We start from the raw sequence: 20,711 nt of genomic DNA, 5'->3' as shown, positions 1-20,711 counted from the left end.
ACCTTTGTGACTTGGGACAGTGTGAGTGGTGCTTCCACAATGTGCATTTTCTGATCCTTAAAGCAGATGATGTAAAAGTGACCTTTTTACGGCAATAGCAGTAGACAGGATTTGCATTTGCACATCTCCATCAAGCAGAAGTACCTGATTCACACAGCATTCTCTGTTGCAGCCTTCCCCATCCTTTGGGCCCATGTGTTGTTCGGCTTCTGCCCCCAAAATGTTGCAGCTACCTTCAGTCAAGTCCATACAATAGTGTTGCCATGTTAGAGTCACGGAAGGCCATTCTGTTGCGGTTGGGCATCCTCGGTGTAAGCACGTTCCAACCTCATGGGATTTCGTCATTCATGTTGTTACTCCTACACCAGCAGCTGGATTTTCGTAAGGAGAGGCAGCGCTGGAGTGGGAATCAGCTGCTTGAACAGAGTGTTTGTGGGTGATCCCATCTTCCATTTGTCACCGTGTCAGCATGTAAACAGGCCACAAGGGAGCAATTTTTCAGCAGTGCCACACCTCTACCGAGAGATCTGAATTAGGCTTAGACTCACAATAGTTTAATCATGGGTACTTTGTCTTTGTAATCGAATGAGCCGTTTTGACAAGAGACACGTCTTTGAAATTCTTGCTTCTTGTTTCTGCTTTTAACTTTTGATTCTTAGTGTTTCCTGACCTTTGCATTAAAGGCATTTGGCACCTTGATATTTTTGCCAGTTTGTCTTGCTTTTCTGTTTTGTGTCTTTGAGAAGGGAAAGTGGATAGCACCAAATAAATTTCGCCTTTCCAGCGTAATCCTGCTGTCAAGTTACCAGCAAATTCATGCTTCCACTAGGTGTTCCCTAGAGTTTCTGCAACCGAAGATAAGCTGTAATTGTGTTCCTGTATTGACCATCAAATTGTTTACCTGATGTCAGCTTTGTTTAGTGCTGTTAAATCAATAAAGTCTTTAAGCACTGGTTTCTTGCAGAGATGTTGACACATTTAGCACGGGCAACTGCTTTGCACCTAGGGAATGTTTTACTCCATTGCTCAGCACTAAAGCACACTTCCCCTGGGATGACCCTCTTGGGAGGGGTGTGGGAGTGGAATGTGAGCTTCAGTGTAATGCTCGGCAGATGAGCCAAGGAGAGCTCAAGGGCCTAACCACCTGGGTTTTGTTTTCCCCTGCAGGATGATGCCCGTCAGTTGTTTGCACTCTCTTGCACTGCAGAGGAGCAGGGGATCATGCCAGAGGACTTGTCCAACGTGATCAGGAGGCTGTGGTCAGACAACGGAGTCCAGGCCTGTTTTAATCGTTCCCGAGAGTACCAGCTGAATGACTCTGCTGCATAGTGAGTGACTTTTCCTTGGATATTTTATTTTTGCTGGGGTAAACGTATTCCGAACTTTAAATAGCATTTGAGCAATGCCATTTTGCTCTGTGTGGGGAACCAGTGTGATATAGGGGGCAAGATGTAGCAGACTTGAGTGACTCTCCAAAGCCACTCAATCTGGGCTAAACTAAATGTGACAAATTAACAGGCCTATGTACAGTGGTACCTCTAGATACGAATGGGATCTGTTCCGGAGCCCCGTTCGCATCTGGAAGCAAACGTAATTAGCGATGGCACTATGGCAGTTTGTTATCAGGCGTGACTCCCGCTAATTGATTTATGGCCCTCAATTAGCTCTTCACTGCCCGGCACACTTCTCCTGCCGCAAGCTCTGCTCCGCTCTGCGCACGTGCGCGTCACTTTTTGCCACTTCTGCGCATGTGCGTGATGTCATTTTGAGCGTCTGCGCATGCGCAAGTGGTGAAACCCGGAAGTAACGCGCTCCGTTACTTCTGGGTTGCCACAGAGCGCAACTCAAACACGCTCAGCATGAAGCATATTCAACCCGAGGTATGACTGCATATTGGCTGAACTGCTATTCAAAATGAGCAATGAGTTAATTATGCCTCCAGGATGTATAGCTCTTTAAAGCATGGTGGTAGCTGTACTTCCAGCTTTTATTTTGTGTGCCGTCATATTCCTCTTTGCTTCGGAAAATCCTCCTGCTAGAAGTCCATGTGCATGCATAAAACTCCCTTCCTAGTGTGACGGAAAGCATGGCTGAGCAGGGTGGCTGGCTCATGCATGAGATACCTGGGGGCCTTGTTACAGGGGCAAGGCTCATCCACATAGTTCCTGTGGGATTGTTGAGGTTGTGTGTCAAGAGTTGGAGGCATGCATGCTTTTCCAAGTTGTGGCCTCAGCCTGCAGCTAATGGAGAAAGGGAACATTCCGTTGATGAAACAGAGAAAGTGGGTGAAACGTTGGCTCTGTGTGGGCCTATTTTATTTTATTTTTTGTTTTCCAGAAATACTGCTGAGCAGTTCAGACTTTGATTATTTGTTGCCTTTTTACTCATTTGGAATGTCCCACATCTGCCTGTGGAATAGTTATTTAGATTTCGGCATCAAATGCCGTTTTGTGGCATACGAAAACATAAATATTGTGTCAAAACACAGATGGGCCTGCAGAAACGAGGGATGTTAAAATGAAGAGAGCTATCCAGGCTTTCTGAACAATATATGTTTTCTAAGGGAAGAAAATTATGTTTTGAAATGTGCTTACGCAGCTCGTTAACTCTATAATGAGGCGCCTTTGCCAGTCTCGCAGCCATTGTTAAATGTGTCTACAATTCACTTGCTAAGTTAGCTATGAGCAATCCACTGTCTCCACAATATGCTGGTATTGTTGCCAGCAGACCACCCTGTTAACAGTCGGAGGCTTCCATCACATATGTATACTTTGAAGGGTTCTTCTGTTCTGGATGTCATGCTTAGTGCGAGCACTAGGAGAAAACTTACTGGCTTTTTAAGACGAGCCATCTCAGCCGGTGAGGAAAAGTGTCTGTCTTTCCATTTCAATTGATAAAAAAGAGAGAGAGGAGAGAGGCAGCTGAAACCAGCACACCTGTTCCTTTAACAGTGTCTTGGTTTTTCCTCTCAGTTCAGCTTGCATTTCCCAAACACATGCTTTGGCACTCTGCTTTCTGCTTGTGAGTAATGTGGTGCTTTTATTCTAGGTTGTAAAGAGAGCCAAGAGGTCTCTTTCCTTGATTCAGGGTCGAGCAGGTCAACTTGTGTGTTTTTGGAGGGGAGTTTTGCAGAATCCCTGAGGACCTGCCCCTTCAGATGGTCTCTGCTTTCTGGCTAGTAATGCTGCTTAAGGGAAGGCAGTTCGGCAAAGGTCAGAGTATTTATCTGTGGATGAGACTTCTGAGTCAAGTTTCTTAAAAGTCAGGTTAGGAGTAGAAAAATAGCATGCTTCCCACCCACTCCCAAACTAGTTTACGAAGCCTGAATGGATCACGCCGTCATGTAACTCTGTGACCCAAGCCTTTGCCGCTACCTGTCCACACCACAGGCATTCTGCACCTGATTGCACTTTAGCCCCAGGCACAACGTGCTTGTTTTAAAGGCCTTTCCAGTGAAGGAAGTTTCCCTCTGCTTGTTAATTACTTGAGCTCCCCTCTGCCTTCCTTGGCAAAATGTGTGGTGCTAGAGTGTTGCTCTCTTGCAAAAAATAGACAGGAAACTTGAACTCTTGGTTTTTCTATATATGCACATGCTTTTTGCTAGCGCGATATTTCCAACTGTATGGCTTTGATTACTATTGACTTGCTGCCCCCCCCCCATTAGATTCTGAACTGTTCTTACAAGAAGATCAGGCAAATTTATGGAAGATAGGTTTGTCAATGGCCATCAGTCATCATAGCTAAATGGAACCTCCAAGTCCAGGTGCAGTGCTTCAGTTTTAGCTGCCATTAGTATGTAAGGCACACATGGCCTTATGAAGAGCCCTGCTAGATCAGACCAAGGGGGCTATCTAATCCAGCATTCAGGGTGCGAAGGCAGCAACTGTCTCTCTTATTTGTTTCCCAGCCTGCTGTTTCTGTTCCTAGGACTGGGGTGCTGCTACACTGTCACTTAAGGTCTTGTTCACTAACAACCTCACTGCTTCTCTCAGTCAACTACCTTGGCCTTACAAGAATGAATATTAGGGGGAGGGCCATAGCCCAGTGGGAGAACATCCGCTTTGCACCAGAAGGTCCCAGGTTCAGACCCCAGCATCTCCTGGTAGGGCTTCATGGGAACCCCTGTTTGAAACCCTGGAGAGTCGTTGCCAGTCAGTGTAGTAAATACTAAGCTAGATGGACCAAATATATCTGACTCATTGTAAGGTAGCTTCCTATGCTCTCTGAGCGCCCCTTGGCAACATCCGAAGGCCCTGATCCACTAGGCGCTGGCTTGCATCCTGTACCTTAAAAAGTCAGGCCCAGGCTGCCGCCGGGCCCAGCACTGGCAGCTGCCACAAGCAGCTTTGGCTGGCCCAGCCCTTCCCGTTGCCATCCCACCACTGCATGTACCTGACCTGAGGGTTGTGGATCGCGGGCTGTACTGGTCAAAACGGGAGCCTCAGCGATCGTGCTCTCCCCTGGAAACAAACCAAGACTACTCCAAGAAAATGTATTTGGCAAAAAGGAGTGTTAGGCCCTGGTGGGCTGCCCCCTTACACGCTTGTGATTGGCCAAGTGGATAGCCAGCCAGTCAGGATTTTTAAAAAACCTGCCCCCCCCAATTATTCACTTCTCACTTTCATCAGTGGCCCCCTAGCCTCATGTTTTGGCCCCCCATTTACACGATTTTCACCTGTTGCCCCTTTGGAATATTGTGGGGCCCCCAGGGGGCCATATGGCCCCCAGTTGGGAAACACTGGACTTGATGACCCTTGGGGTCCATTCCAACTCTACAATTCTATAAGACAGACTAAAGCCAGCATTGGACACATGGCCCAAGCATTCTAGCCCAACAGCCAACCCAAGGACATTCTTATTCTTTTTTTAAGTTGCAGTTTGTAAGGTCCAAAAGGGGTGGGGGTGGAGGAGGCTGACTGCCTTGACCTCACAATGGTCAGCTGCTTAGCTATTGACACTCAGCCAGCTGGGGCTCTGCAAAGGCAAGCGAGAAGCAAGCATGACTGCTTCTTGGAAATCAGGATGTTTGGAGGGTGGGGTTTCCCCTCAAATGTGCCTCGTGCAATGTATCAGACAAAAGGGGACCATTGTAGAGTAAGGAATGGGGAAGCAGCCATGCAATCTTGTGGAAGACCATAGCTCAGTGGTAGATTGCATGCTTAGGTTGCAGAAGGTACCGAGTTCAGTTCTCAGGATTCTAGGTAGTCAGGCTGGAAGGACCTGTGTCTGGATCCTTGGAGAGCCATTCCCATTCAACGTAGACAGAACTGGACCAGGAGCACCTGTGACCAGACTCTGCCTAAGGCAGATTCCTCTGTTCACCACTGAATGCCAGTTGCCAGGTGGAAGCAGCCGAAGAAAGTACCGTTGCCTTCCTATCCTACTGTTGGGTTTTCCAGTGATGTCTGGTTGGTACTGTGGGAGGCAGTATGCTGGGCTATCAGTGGACCTTTGATAGATAAGCAGGGCTGCCATTCATGTTCATAAATAAAGTTGGCAATCACACCTGATGTTCATAGCTTTTGCCAGTGATTGCTGGTGCCACTTGGGACTGGTTGGGCAGAAAGCAGTGAGGCCAACAGGATACAGAGCCAGAGCCAATGATGATACACAGAGACAACTGGATTTGTCCCTCCTTGCTGAGGTCCTACTAAGGAGTACCCACTGCCACTCTGTTTTTAAGAAAGAAGGGCAGCAGGTGGGGGCTGGTTGAAGTTGGTGGGCTCACCATTAATGACCAGCCTCCACTGGCTGTGGCTTTTAATTTGATCAGATAAGTGGTGTGGCCAAAGGCTAGGATGGACAGGGAGAGAGGGCACAGGATGCCAAGTAAGACTCAGTCAGAGGATATATGTTACTTAAACACTTGCTCTTCTTATCCCCCTTCCCGTCCCTTCCCCATGCCCCAGACTCCCCTCTTTACCGTATTGTGATGTGCGGATATATTTATCTGAGAAGGGAAAGGGGATTTCCTTATAAAAGATGCATTTGTTTTGCACTCCACAAAGAGCTGGCCTGTGAATCGGGTTTGTCCACTTACATGTACATATCTTTCTTTTCTCCTTTTACTGTTTTCACCTGAGAAATGGCAGAGCAACAGGATGCCTGCTAGGCTAATCAGATGAGCTAAAAATGGGAAAGTTGCCTGGGCCTGAAGTATCCATGCAACCAAGCTAGAGTCCGTGATCAGCAGGGACTGTATGTGAACAGGAAATGTCAGACAAGGAGCCGGGGCTGATAAACAGTGCTGAGGAAACAACGGGGCTCTGTCTAACATCAGAGCTCTGGCTTCAGAGGTGGCAATACAGGGGACAGGACAAATAGAGACAAGTGAACAAAGCATGCAGATAAATGACGCTTATCAATGGATTATCCCTAGCAAGCGATCATCTCATGACCTGATCGGAGTTAATCTGTTTTAGGCTGCAATCTTGTACCCACTTTGCCTGGGTTGCAATCTCCACTGTACTCCCTGAGCCTTACTTTTGAGTAGACGGGGTTAGTCTTCCACTGTTAGTTCCCCTTGTTACGGAGTTTTCAGCTATTTACTTAATGAGCACCTGCATTGATATTTATGTATATCGAAAGAAGGGCAATATTGAGAAGAACTTGCAGAGGCTAAAAATCCGAAAGTGCAAATTGAAGCAATTTCCTCAGCGGGAGACCTCTGGGAATCAGGATCAACCTTGTTAATTCTGTTGATTCTCCTACTTCCGACAAAAACAGAACACCACATGCCTGGGAGTAAATGGAATTTGGGGGAGGCAGGAAGGCGACTTGATCAAGATAAGATCCACAGTTGTATAAAAGGTAGGCTTTCACCATGTCCCTGGGGATAGCTTGGTAGAATGAGGGGCCTCCATTATCCAGATCTTCTTGTTTTGCAAACATGTTTGCTTCCAAACTCCACATGTAGCAGAAGGATAATATCTCTTATATTCACTATCATTATTCCGCATGCCCAATATGCAAAATGATTGAATACTTTCCCATCTTTATCATCCAGCTACCTACCCCCTTGTCAGTGGCATTCAATTTTAAAGATGGGGAGACTGAAGATAGGGGCCTCATTCACATGTAAAGCTGGGATAGCTCAGTTGGTAGAGCATGAGACTCTTTATCTCAGGGTTGTGAGTTCAAGCCCCACATTGGACAGAACAGGGTGTTGGACTAGATGACCATTGTGGGCCCTTCCAACTCTACAATTCCACGATTCCTTGAAATGGCATACATTCACACACACCAACCTTGCTCCTTCATTCTTGTAAGCAATAAAGCAAGCCTGGGTTTAGCACTTAACCCAGTGCTTCCAGTTATGTGCAAATTGTGAAATGGAAGCCATTTCCCTTTTAAACCATGGATCCTGGCTTCGTTTGCTGCTTTTGCGTAGAGATGAGCAAACTGGCAGGAAAGGAGAAGCCTGTGGGTGATTGCCACTCATATACGTCCTGGCTTATCAAACCCAGAGATTTGGCTTAGCGTTATATGCAAATGCTGCCAATGACTCACCCAAGATGTTTGAGTTGTCTTCACTGACATCTGTAGAAATAGTAAAAAAAAATAAAAATAGAAAAATGGATTCAAATCTATTGCAGGCAACATTTATACAGCATGGTGCTGTTTTGGGGTGTGTGTGTGCATGTATGGACCTGTGCATGGATGCTTATGTATGTAGAGATAGTTGAGGAAAAAACACAACATTTTCTAGGAAGGACAAGGAGGGAGAGCTAGTTCTAAATCACAGGAGGCCGATAGTGCTGGATGGTTGAAGACGATGCTTCTCCTTGTTTCTCTTATTTCTTCTGCTTAGAGCTGAGCTGAAATTTCCCAGAAGACATTTTCCTGAGTTTCTGAGATCCCCCCCCCCCCCGTCTCAAAAAATCTCTGCAGGACTGTCTTCAAACATTATTGGCCAGTTTTCAGTGGCATTTGCCATTCCCTCCCCAAACATACACACAGTGTCCCAGAAGAACACTAAATTTGAGGCATTGTGCAGGGTGCCACCACCCACACTTCCAGTGGTGCAAAAACAAAACAAAACAAAAAAAACCTGGGGGGGGGGAGAGGAGAAATAGAAAGAAGATGTGCTGCTGCTGCTAACGCTAGCCCTAATGGTGAGCCCCAGGTGAGCTCCTCCTGAAGAAATTTTGGTGGAAGAGTCTTTGCTGCTTTATCTGTGCGCTAGCAGGTTGACATAGAGAGTTTGGGGAGGCCTTTTGCTCACTGTTCTACTCTGCTAGTCAGGAGGAGGATGATCCCAGAGGGGTGTTCTGTTTGCTTCCCTCTGTTTCCACTTGACTGAAAGAGAAAGTGCATCATTAACATCAGTGATGACATTTAAATATTGTGTGTATGTGCACGTACATGCATGCGCACGCACGCGCACACACACACACACACACACACACAGATGCACGTGTTAGTCAACTGTTTGCTACTTTTTAGAACGGCCACTTGGGGCATTTAAAATTTCTCATCTGATCCCTGGAATGAAAACGTCGTAGCTTTAATAAGCTATTATATTTGCTGACATCAGGGGGTACTGCTTTCTTTCCTAGGTGTGCACGTATTTAATAAGTTCGCTCGTTTTCTAACCTGCTTTAGATTTTAGTTTCAAGAGCTCCCTGTGTAACATGGCCCTGGGGAATCTTTTCCATGTGTGCGCGCACACTGCTTTTGTGATTACAGTGACAGATAGACTAATTTCATAGTAATAATTTGCTTCTTTTTATGAACTGGCATTTTGTGGTTCCTTCAGACTGATTGTGGCATGAGCTTTTTGTTCAGTACAGACCATTTCTTCTACATCAGGGTGGCGTGGGGACTTTTTCAGCCCAACGGCCACATTCCTGTCTGGATGGGCTTCTGAGGGCCACATTCAGGGCCAGAGGCAGAAGCAGGCAGTGCAACCAGTGTAAATGGTACCTCATACAGTAGACTAGTGTACACACACAACCTTGCTTTTCTCCATCATGGAAGCCAAGAGCCATTGTCAGAATTTGAGAGCACACATTCCAGGCAGGCACAAGGATGTAAGGAAGGATGTGAAGCAGCCACAGTGAGGGAGTTGGTCTGGGGAGGGGATTTGGTGAGGGGAGATTCCTGAGGGCTAGATAGAGATGTTTGGAGGACCTTATTTGGAGCGTGAAGTTCCCTACCCCTGCTATAGATGTATTAAGTGAATTGGGAAGATGTTATATTTGATAGGCAAGGAAGGTAGCACCACATACAGAAAGAGACAGACAGCAGGTTTGCTTCCTTGTAAATGTTGTTCTCCAGATGTGGTTTAAAACCAGTCACACTCTTTCACCCACCTTGAAGTTCTCAGTCCTGGTGTACTTTTTACTTCAGCACCTGGCTGTTTGCTTGGGGGGTTTTTGTGTGTGGTTTTTTTTGGCAAGAAGTTTTAAAATAATACAGAATCAAAAGTGCAAATAAGAAAAAACATAACCAAAATTACAAAACATGGGAGACATCTGCAAAAGTTGTTGATACAAAACAATAAGAGAACAGGTAGTATATAAAAGCAAAAACACACCGTGATGCTGCAAATTCACAACTTGCCACAAGGAGAGAGTTTTTGTATACCTGAATTTGACACATAAGAAATAAAATCCCATCAAATGTTTTAAAAAGGTTCTGGGTCTTCCTTACCTTTAGAAACACCATGTGCTAGTTGTTTCTCTGCAATGGCTGCAGTTTCCACATATTTTGGTGCTGCAAAGAAAGGTACAAGTCCTGTGATGTCTTCCTTTTTGTGGGGTTTGAGTTTTGATCTGAGTTCTTGGATGTCTTTTCTCTCCGCCTGCCTACGGAAGGGCCTCTCTGCTTCTTAAAATTTTGCACCCAGCTTGACAGCCTAGCCGACCAACCCACGTGTGTGTATTACTCTTGAAGAGGGTATGAGTAAGTGTTTCTCTGTTTTTCTCTACTTTTAGGTTTAGGAAAAAGAGGGCATCTCTCCAGAACACCAAAACAAACTCTCCCCCCCTTGCTTAAAATCCTGCTTTGGGGGTACTCTGGCCACAGCTTCCCCAAGATGTTTGTGAGCCAAAACTTAGTCTTTTAATAGGAGACCCGCAGTTGCCACCCCCTCAGTTCCTGTTGTTCTGCCTGTGAATAATGTTTCGTGTTCCCTGTTTAGCTGCTTAACAGTCAAATGCTGCCCTTGAAATTGCTGGTGAGAATGTTTTGTGTAGGCATTTCCACAGTCACTTATCTGTTCGTTTTAAAATAGGAGTAGGAAGGATTTGTTGTCTTCATATCCTCTTCCAAAAGAACTTGGATGAACTTATTCTGGCCAACAGCCACCCAGCTGGGCTAAGTTCCTCACAGAGGAAGAAGGGCCGTGAGCATAGAGCTCCTGCTACACACTTGTCAACAAATCAGTTGCTTCTGTGATTCTATCCTATGAATCAGTGCCAACTCCAGGGTATCAGGGGCCCTTGGACAAAATGCCCTCAAAGGGCTCTTTGCCCTAAGTAACCCATCTCATGGCCGGTTCCTGTTTGCTTGCCTTCTATGTGTGGGTGAATTCTGCACCATTGCTGATGGGACCAAGACCTACGGGGGTCGGTTTCCTTCCTCTTTGTTCTGGTCCAAGAATAGGCGGTTTTCAGGCTTGTGGGATCTCCTTTGTTTTGGACCAGAAACCTGAGAGCTGCCAACCAGAGCCAGGAACATAAGTCATACACTTATAATTAAAGAATTTGGGGTCTAGAGGTTTCGGGGTAGATTTGGGTAGCAGGACTGAATAGAACTTGCAGTCCTTCCTCACAGAAATCCACTCCTGGTTATTGCCCCAAGTGCTCTTCATTTTGGCAGTATAGTTGTTGCTGCTGCTGCTCAGCTGTTTGAATGGGATTCAGAAAGCCTTGCTCATCTACTGCGAATCATCCAGAGATCTATCAGTACATCCTAAAGGGCTCTGGGATTTGGCACTGGGCCGTTGTTGGGCATTTGGGCATTGGCTGGTTCCCAGAAGTGCCAGTTCCTGACGTTACAGTGTCCAGAATATCAAAAGTAGAATACGATCTGCCTAGTCCAGGATTTTGTCTTTTGACACTAGCAGACAGTACCTTCATAGGTAGGTTCATAGAAAAGGTGTTCGAAAGCTAGAAAAAAAGGCACAGTGCCTTTCTATCTGTCTGATGTCATGAGCAGACCTTTCTATTGGGAGAAATGCTTGGACCCATGGACCTCACTATCTCCATGATTTTAAAAGGTTGGTATACTTTAATAGAAGGGACATGGGTAGGCTTGCCAATCAGAAGGTTGCGGTTCGAATCCCCATGACGGGGTGAGCGCCCATTGCTCAGTCCCTGCTCCTGCCAACCTAGCAGTTCAAAAGCACGTCAAAGTGCAGGTAGATAAAATAGGTACCGCTCTGGCGAGAAGGTAAACGGCATTTCCGTGCACTGCTCTGGTTCGCCAGAAGCAGCTTAGTCATGCTGGCCATATGACCTGGAAGCTGTATGCTGGCTCCCGCGGCCAGTAAAGCGAGATGAGCGCCGCAACCCCAGAGTCGGTCACAACTGGACCTAATGGTCAGGGTTCCCTTTACCTTTATACTTTAATAATATTTGCTGCACAATGTCGCCACACCCCACCCCAGCTCCCCAGCTTAGAAACAGATGTCAGAATGCAAGACACAAGTATTGGCTATGTGGGGTCCATACATGTACAAGCCAGTGCTTTTTTCCTGTTTGCTCTCCCCCATTCAATATGTGTGTAAGTGGCAATGGGGGGGGTGTTGTTGTTTAGTCGTTTAGTGGTGTCCGACTCTTTGTGACCCCATGGACTAGAGCATTCCAGGCACTTCTGTCTTCCACTGCCTCCCGCAGTTTGGTCAAACTCATGCTGGTAGCTTCAAGAACACTATCCAACCATCTCGTCCTCTGTCGCCCCCTTCTCCTTGTGCCCTCCATATTTCCCAACATCAGGGTCTTTTCCAGGGAGTCTTCTCTTCTCATGAGGTGGCCAAAGTATTGGAGCCTCAGCTTCACGATCTGTCCTTCCAGTGAGCACTCAGGGCTGATTTCCTTCAGAATGGATAGGTTTGATCTTCTTGCAGTCCATGGGACTCTCAAGAGTCTCCTCCAGCAGCATAATTCAAATGGGGGGGGTATTGGTTGTTAATGTTTATGGATTTTTAAGGGGAAATTGGCAATTGCATGCACGATCACAGGTTTTAATTGATGATGTCTGCTTGTGTTTTGTAATTGGGCGTCTGTATTTGAATGCAGAGCATCTTGTAAGAAGCGGTCCTTCAGAGATGAAGGGGCTGATCTAAATTACTGGCACCCCGGGGGAAGCAAAGCATCTGGCGGCCTCAGCACATAGCTGGTGGGCTGTGTTCAGGTCGGTGCATCACAAGGTCTAGGCTTGTTCCATGTGCTCAAGACTATTTACTTATATCATTTCACTAATCCTTACAAGAATCCTTTAATCTTGGCCTGCACTGTCTCTGCCATGCTACATAATGGAGTGGGCTGGGCTGGTAGACTGAAGTTACAGAGCTTTCCTGACCCTTCTTTTGTGGTGACTTCTGCATATTTAACTTGTGCATAACATCTGAATTTGCTCTTTCAGAAGTGAGACTTCTTTGCAGCTCTTCACAATTTGATCAGCCAAACCTTTGATTTAGGGGCCTCTTTATAAAGTCTAATCTGATTTTGTTTCTTACACTCAGGTAGCCATTTGGTTTCTTGCCAGTTGGAAGTGACCTCATTTGGTTACCTACGTTCGTGCAGCTTCTTATAAAAGACCACCACGACTTCCATCACAGTTTGAATAGTTACAAATCAGATCGGCATTACATTGAGGTGCAATCAGGAGCCAATTTCGGTAGTGCGGTATACTAGCAGTAATAAACCTTTAAGTACCTCTTCAGCTGCAGTTCTCAAATGTTTCACTTGATTGATTGGAAAGTTTCTTGCCCAGAAGCATGCCTAAGACTAAAAGATTTTTTGTTACTCTTAGAGTCCTGGAGTTCTTTTCCACTCTGTTCCTCAACCCACCATACAAATGAAAAACCCAAGCGCTTTTCAGTTTTGCCATTCTGTCCTGATAACTGCGAGTACGTCTGCAAAAGAGCTTTCATTAATCCAGGGTGAAGCCAAAACAATGAAAGCTAATTTTATTACTTAAAACAACAGATGGGGAACTTGTGGCCCTCCAGATGTTCCAAACCCCATCCTTCCTGAAGACTGGCCATGTTCTAAGGGTGGAAAACCAGACAAATAACATACAAACTTTCAATTCATATGTAGATGAAATATTCATGAGATTGAAGAAAAGTGCATTTTTCTGCCTTCAAAAGCCAATTTTCTCACCCCCTTTTTTGACAGAATTGTCTTTTTCAGAGTGTCATTGTGCCTGTGGTACATCTCCCTAAGGTTGTCTTTCTCCTCTCATTCTGATTTTTAAGTGAAATGAAGATTCATTGGTGTGTATAAAGCATGATGGACAGAAGCCCACCCAATGAGTTCCATTTGCACAGCTGGGTATCTCCCCCTGCCCCCCCCCAATGACTTGGGAAGGTAGGTCAGGAGAACTCCCAGAACAGTGCTAACGGAGGAGATGAGAGATGGTTCCACCAGGCAAGCAAGAAATGCTTCTGCTGATGGAGTGATCTCCTTAGGGCTATGTTGAATTCCTCCCATATTTCCTATACTCTTTCATGTCTTCCAGCTTCCTCTTCCAAGACTGTCATAAAAAATGGAGGACCATACAACCCTTAATTGATAGAAATACAGTCATCAAGATGCTTTAGCATTCTGTCTAGTTCCCTTGGGCAGAATGAGGGGAGATTCACAGCCAAAACACCATCAGAATCTAACTGGTACATTTTTTTTAAAGATACACCATCCAGAGTTCCACTTCATAGGATTTAAGAATGTTTGGCATTTTTTTTTCTTTCTGCTTTCCGAAAGACAAGTGGGAAGCACTGATTTCCTAGTTTTCATTTTGTTTGGCGTGTCTTAATTATTCAGATGTGTCAGTGTACTGTTGAATTGCTTTCAAATTTATTTTTTCAAAGCACTCCTCAGTGGAGATAGGGTGCCATTAGCAGTGCTGAATGGGTGGCTTAAGCAGATTGCACGATGTGTTTGATAGTTAACTGCAACATCCTGATTCACCCAACGTTTCTCATCCTCAGCACAGAGACCTGACATTTTTGAAGGAAAAGAGATGTAAAAGGAATATGAAATGTCTTGGTCAAAACTGTTCAAACGATGCAAAGAAAAGCTGTGATTACAAACAAACAAACAAACAAACAAACAAACAAACAAACAAACCCACCATTCTCTTTTCAGGATATTTCAATAAATTAAACAGTGGGAAGAGGAGGGAGGGTGTACCCATGCCATTATTCTGTTGTGTGCTGTGCAGTAATTGAGTGTAGCATCTGCTGCCTGACAGTATCTGCAGTTACAGCAGCTACGTGCAGGGAGAAATCAAGCAAAAGGGCAGCTTGCAGATCACAAACCTCTAGCTCTTCTGCCAAGGAAAGGGAAGTTGGGGGGCTGCCACCCCCCTTTACATCTCTGTAAGATTTCTCAAAAATGGAAGGCTGATAGTCTGACTAATTATGAAAGTTCCCATGCAGCTTATTTTAGTTGTCCAGGTTTCTCTTTCATACCACTATACAAGTCAGAGTAAGTTGACATTTGGCTTCCCTCCCCCCCCATCACCCTTTCCGCAGTAAATGCATTCAGGTTGTGTGCAGGCCAGAAGTCTTGCATTTGTCCATACAGAGTCAAAAAGCATTATTTTCCGTATTGCGTGATCTGAGCTACAGCCTGTTTTATGCCTCTGAGCTCTGCAAGTATAACAGTTTCCTGGGAGAGTTTTATGGTGATGGCGAGTGGCTTCACTGCTGCTCTTAATATCCTGACTAAATTATTCTGTCTGCTTTGGTACATTTGGAGGAAGTGGATCCAGGAGTGTAATGGTTTGGTCAGCTTCATCAAAGCTCTGAAATCTTTTTTGAGCTCTTTTTGCACACGCTGCTCACACACGCTGTTTGAATGTGTGGGCAAGCCCAGGAAGTGTGCCAATTTATGACGATCCACTTTCCAGTTTGCTTCCTGAGCTAGCAAAGTCATTGTAACATAATGCTTTAGAAAGTGCGTCTATTCTTGCTCTTGCATTCTAAAAAAGCTCCCATATTGTGGGCCTTTTCAAGATTTGCAGCACAAAGTCATTACTAAGAATCCAAAATCTCTTATGGATTGTGTAGTTTCGTCCTTCGAAATTGGATTTCCCAGCTCTCCCAACAGCTGTTTATAGTTGCTTGGAAATAGTAATTGATTGGGTACGTAAAGGTTTGTATGTAAGTTGTTCACAGTTCAGGAGGGTCAGTTTGTTTTATTTTTGTCTGTTTTAGCCACAAAATTATAACCTGCATTTTGGTGGAGATTTCTCAAGGCGGAGCATTCCAATATAAGCATAATAATTGCAATAAGGTAGAGCTATTTTAAAACCCATTATATTACAGGTGACCCACTGTTCCCTATATAAATGCTTTTTATCAATTTTTGTCTATTAGAGATTAAGACTGCTCATTAAATGAAACAATATCTATAAAACAATAAAAAGGGGGGTAATTTAAAACTCGCCGAGAGTTTAAGTGAACTTGGGGGTTTTCTTAGCTTTGTTTTGGGAAGATTTGGTGGAATAGGGCTGTTTACTGCACATATTTTTGGGTTACCAATTTTTCACACTCCATTTGTGCCCTTAATAACAGCATAAGATTAGGGAAATTAGCAGGTGAAGGTTTTATCGGCACAGGGCCACTCCACTCCAAAGAGAGGTGCCTCCCAGAGGCATCATTCACTTGCAGAGTTTATAGCCAGGGCTGCTGCAACAAACAACTGTGCAAGCCTTTGGGAGGGAGATGTAAGAGGGCATCAGGGGAGAGAGGGGAGGGAAAGAAGGAAAGAAGGAGAGAAAGAAGGAAGGAAGGAAGGAAGGAAGGAAGGAAGGAAGGAAGGAAGGAAGGAAAGAAAGAAAGAAAGAAAGAAAGAAAGAAAGAGGCCAGTGTTGCCCGCGGCACCCCGACCATCATTCAAGACACCCCAGGGTGCCATGGCACACTGGTTGAAAACCACTGCTTAAAGCTATCATATCACCCAGGATTCTTCTGGATGGTGTGTTTTAACAAAAATAGTGAGGAGGTGACTCATCATCTGTGCTATTGGTCCATCCACTAAAACGTGTGTGTACAAATGCTGCATACACTTTCATTGAGATAAGTAGGGGCTGCATTTTCCATTCCTTGTGAACATGTTTTTAGAAAGTTCCTGCTTTGAGCTCACTGCACGTAAGTTGTTGTTGTTCTGCGGGAATCAATTATATTTTCCAAGCTTGGAGGGAAAGCTGTAAAAACAGTGGTTGGGGTGCAGTGGAATTGTGGGGGGGGGTGTTCTTAGCTTCCTCTTTAGAATGGGGGCAGGAAGGGAGAAGAAGAATGGCAGTGTGACAGGATAGCTTGACCCTGCCACAGCAGCCGCTGTTGCCAAAAGCAGAAGTAAAAACCTGTGCTGCTTAAAGTGACATATTCTTATAATTTGGGTTATTGCTGCTGCTTCATCATCATCATCACCATCACCATCTTGGGATACAACTCTCAGTATACAAATGGTTCCAGTACAGCTTGTAGGTCACATGAATATTTTTTTAAACAAAGAAGGAAAGCAAAACCACAATAAAGAATAATAAACCCAAGCCTGAAGGAAAGGCGGTGTCTTAAATACTAGATGGAAACCTAGCGTGTCTGGAGAAGTGCCTGGCTAGGCAAGGACACCTTGGGAGCAATACACACTCCCTCATCTCAGGAAGACCTCTGGAGAGAAGGGAGTTGATAGAAGTCAGGTGAGGTTGAGGTGTGGCTCCAGGTCAAAAGCTCCAGTGCTGGGCACTCTGCCTGCTCCTGGATTGACTATGCCAGGCTTCCTCAACCTCGGCCCTCCAGATGTTTTGAAACTACAGTTCCCATCATCCCTGACCACTGGTCCTGCTAGCTAGGGATCATGGGAGTTGTAGACCAAAAACATCTGGAGGGCCGAGGTTGAGGAAGCCTGGCCTATGCTAAGCCAGACCATGGACTGCTCTGACCCTGCCTCTTGTCATGCACCCTGCCTGCTCAGACTCTGACCTTGGACTGGCCCTGGACCACATTGTCTACATTGGTGTGACTTCTGGCAAGTCCCCTGGTTACTCAGCTGTCCAGTGAGAGTAGGGCTGGAAGGGAGAAACACAACTCTAAGAAAATGTGCATGCATGTCTTGCTGCGAAAGCCCATTGAGAAGGGAGCCTACATTGTGCCCTTGCGCTGCAGGTAACCACTTGGGGAGAAGTGTCCATGCACATGTGTGAAGTGATAATGCACACATACCCCTCTCCTTTGCCTGGCTCTGTGATTTGTAATTGCATGTACTGGAAACAGAGAGAAAGCAGAGGGTTTGTCTGCTAACAGAAGCTTGTAAGCTCATTAGGGTAGACTTCACTGGTTGTCATGAGGTTTACTTGTTGTTGTTCAAAGGGTGTTTCTCTTCCCGCCGCCCCCAGCAACTCGTTTGCTTCATTCTAGATTCTACTGAGCTTAGAGACATTGCTTGCACTAGCTGAGACTTCTGAGGAACCTAAAAATAATCGGGCAGTCAGCTGCCTGATACTTGGCAATTTTCAGTGAGATTTGGCAATGCAAGGAACACCTGAAGTGGGCATGTTTGGAGATGTCAGCTGATAGATCTTACTTACTAAATAGACAGGACAAAGAAGGTGTGGCATAGCAGAAAGCCTGGAATTCAACATCGTGCTGTGATGAAGCATTCCACTTACCCTGATGGAATGATCCCTATCCTCCAACACCCACAAACTGTTCTGGGGTTCTCTCAATTCCCGCAGAGCCAGTTTCAGGGGGAGGCGGGGAAGCTGCATTCCACAAATGGAAGTCCTTCAAATGGGGCTTCCATTGATGAGGCTCACTGGGTGAATCTCTCCTAGAGTTTATAATTCCTGGGCTGCCACTTGCAGGTTGCTGTGCTGCAGAATTTTCAGCTGTTTGGCGTCCCTTTTGAGCACTTTTTTTTGGGGGGGGACCAACCTGTCAGAACTAAGGAAGTTAGACCTTAATTTATTTTGGGGGGGCATAATTTCATGCTGGGCAGCTTTGGTGGGAGAAGGAAGAATGAGCTGCCCTTCAGTCTGCCTGTAAATGTAAAAAGAGAGCCCTGTTTTCAAGTTCTGTCTTTCTTGCACGTTTTCCCCTCTTTTATGACCTCTTTTGTCACCTTTGCTCTCATCATGAGCTTTTGGGCAGGAACCTGTGCAATTCTTTCTTTAAATTAAGTAATAATATTTTTAAACACTATGGTAATTAGTAACAACATACCCAATCAGTATACATTTGTGTCTTACAAAGCTTCAGAGTCAAAACAAGGAGAGCAGGTCCCTGTCCAAATGATAGCATGGTTTCCTCTTCCTTAATGTGTATCTTGCTGATGGCAGCAGATGGCTGTTGTTGTTTATTGTTAAACTGTTATTTATTAAATTTATATGTCACTCTTCATCCAAAGATCAGAAGGTGGTTTACACAAGAAAAACAAAATGCATAGCATAATAATAACAACACGCACACAAACATTTAGAAGGTGATAGATTGTTCAATAGCCAAGGCCTAGCTGAAGAGGATATTTTTTCACCTGGGGCCTTCCTGGGGAGAGCGTTTCACAAATAGGGAGCTACTACAGAAAAGGCCCTTTCTCGTGTTGCCATCCTCCAAGGTACACAAAGAAGGGCCTCAGATGATGATTGTAGGGTCCGGGTCAGTTCATATGGGGAGAGGCATTCCTTGCTGAGGTCCACAAGGATCCTCTGTTGAATCCAAACTAGCAAATATATACTTTTGATTCAAAGCGCTATTCAGTTTGAGCATACAAACAACCCCCTGTGACCCATCACGGCATGCTTCATAATAATATACAAGACTTTTAAGCTTTGCATATTGATGTTTGTGATTTGCAGAGCTTTGGGAAGCTGTGTTTACATGGAAATTGTCTTGTTGACACTTTAATAGAGCAAAGATTTGTGCTTCATAACATTAGTTAGGAAGGCTTTCTCATCTCTAAGCCATTTGCAAAGTGTTATTTGTCATCTCTTCTTTGCTTCTGAGCTAACCAGGATGAGAATTCTCACTGGAATGTAGTCCCGAATTGAAGGAGAGGGGAGAAGGGCTTGTGTTAGCTTGAAATTGAGAGAGACTGTACGCATGATCATGTACCCTAGCTGAAGAACTTATGCAATTCTCACCCTGCCTGTGGCTGTTGCTTCCTGTTTTTGCAATATGTGTAATCTCCAGCAGTCATATAACAGATGAATTAATGTGTGTGATACAATCAGATCTTTGGTTTAAATGGGTTGCAGAATGATCCCAGCCCAGTGAATTTTCTGACCAGAGTCATATTGGCAGAATTGGGTGTGAAGAACCCGCATCATCCCCCTCCAGCCACGCACCCACCTAATTAAAACCTAGTAGTTAATCAATAAGGCTTCATTGATCTCCTTGCTGACAGAGACACATGGTGTCTTGAAAGCAGGTTTATTGTGGCATGAGCTTTCATGGGTAAGTGCTTACCCTGCAGCAGAGAATGTGGCCCTTTGTCATAATTGACATATTTCAGGCTTTAAGCCAGGCACCCCCAACTCAGCCCTCCAGATGTTTTGGGACTACAATTCCCATCATCCCTGGCCACTGGTCCTGTTAGCTAGGGATGATGGGAGTTGTATTCCCAAAACATCTGGAGGGCCGAGTTTGGGGGTGCCTGCTTTAAGCTATCTCAGTAATGATTATTACATAAGTTTATTTAAACTGATGAGATTTATATGCCACTTTATACAGAAATCTTGGTTCACAGGATAAAAATAACAAGTTGAAAGTATAATACATTAGGAGTATAATACATTAAAATACAGCACAACCCTGTTGTGGCCAGGGTGTTCAGATCCTTTCCTATTCGTCATCTGTACAAAAGGGATCACAAAATGTTTGGCCATGCTCGGAATCAAGGGATTCAGGATCCAGCCAGACACACACACACACACACACACACACACACACACACACACCAGGTGGTTTTAAAACCTTAAGCTGGTTTCTGATAAGTGTCCCACTTTTCATCAAGTAGAACTGCCTCACTTTGTGAATGTGCCCCCTTCCCTTCTACCGCATTGCATAGACCCTCATATGCTCCATTAGTCAACAAAAGAGGTTTAAAGACTCTCTCAAGGCAAATCTTTAAAAAGTAGTATAAACACAGACAACTGGGAAACACTGGTTTGTGAGTGCTCAAATTGGAGAATAGTCTTTACTGAAGGTGTCGTGGGCTTTGAAGACGCTCAAACTCAGGACCAAAGGTGCTAAGAGGAAGGCACGTTTGGCAAACCCATACCATGATCAACACCCATCTGGAAACCTATGTCTCCACTGTGGAAGGACATGTGAATCCAGAATTGGCCTCCACAGTCACTTACGGACTCACTGTTAAGACCGTGTTCCTGGAAGACAATTTTACTCGGCTACGAATGATCGCCAAAGAAAAAGAAGATTTGTAGCTTGGATAAATCATGCTAATTAATTCTGTGATTATTCCCATAGTCCCTGTTGACCTTCTGTTTGGATTTTATGGTTGCAGAATTTGGCATTT

General features: G+C 45.0%; 1 protein-coding gene across 1 annotated transcript in view; it reads left to right on the top strand.

Moving 5' to 3' along the window:
• The window catches only part of GNAI2 (G protein subunit alpha i2), a 136,939-nt gene that overhangs the window by 91,970 nt on the left and 24,258 nt on the right, over nt 1-20,711 (top strand). Inside the window, exon 4 of the mRNA XM_083488765.1 lies at nt 1,168-1,328. Coding sequence (XP_083344891.1) covers nt 1,168-1,328 — 161 coding nt within the window. The remainder of the gene's footprint in view (nt 1-1,167; nt 1,329-20,711) is intronic.

The sequence above is a fragment of the Podarcis liolepis genome (assembly GCF_965112155.1).
Source record: "Podarcis liolepis genome assembly, chromosome: 2".
Lineage (NCBI taxonomy): Eukaryota > Metazoa > Chordata > Lepidosauria > Squamata > Lacertidae > Podarcis > Podarcis liolepis.
Note: the sequence above shows the minus strand (reverse complement) of the source record. Positions and strands in the feature narration are given on the sequence as shown.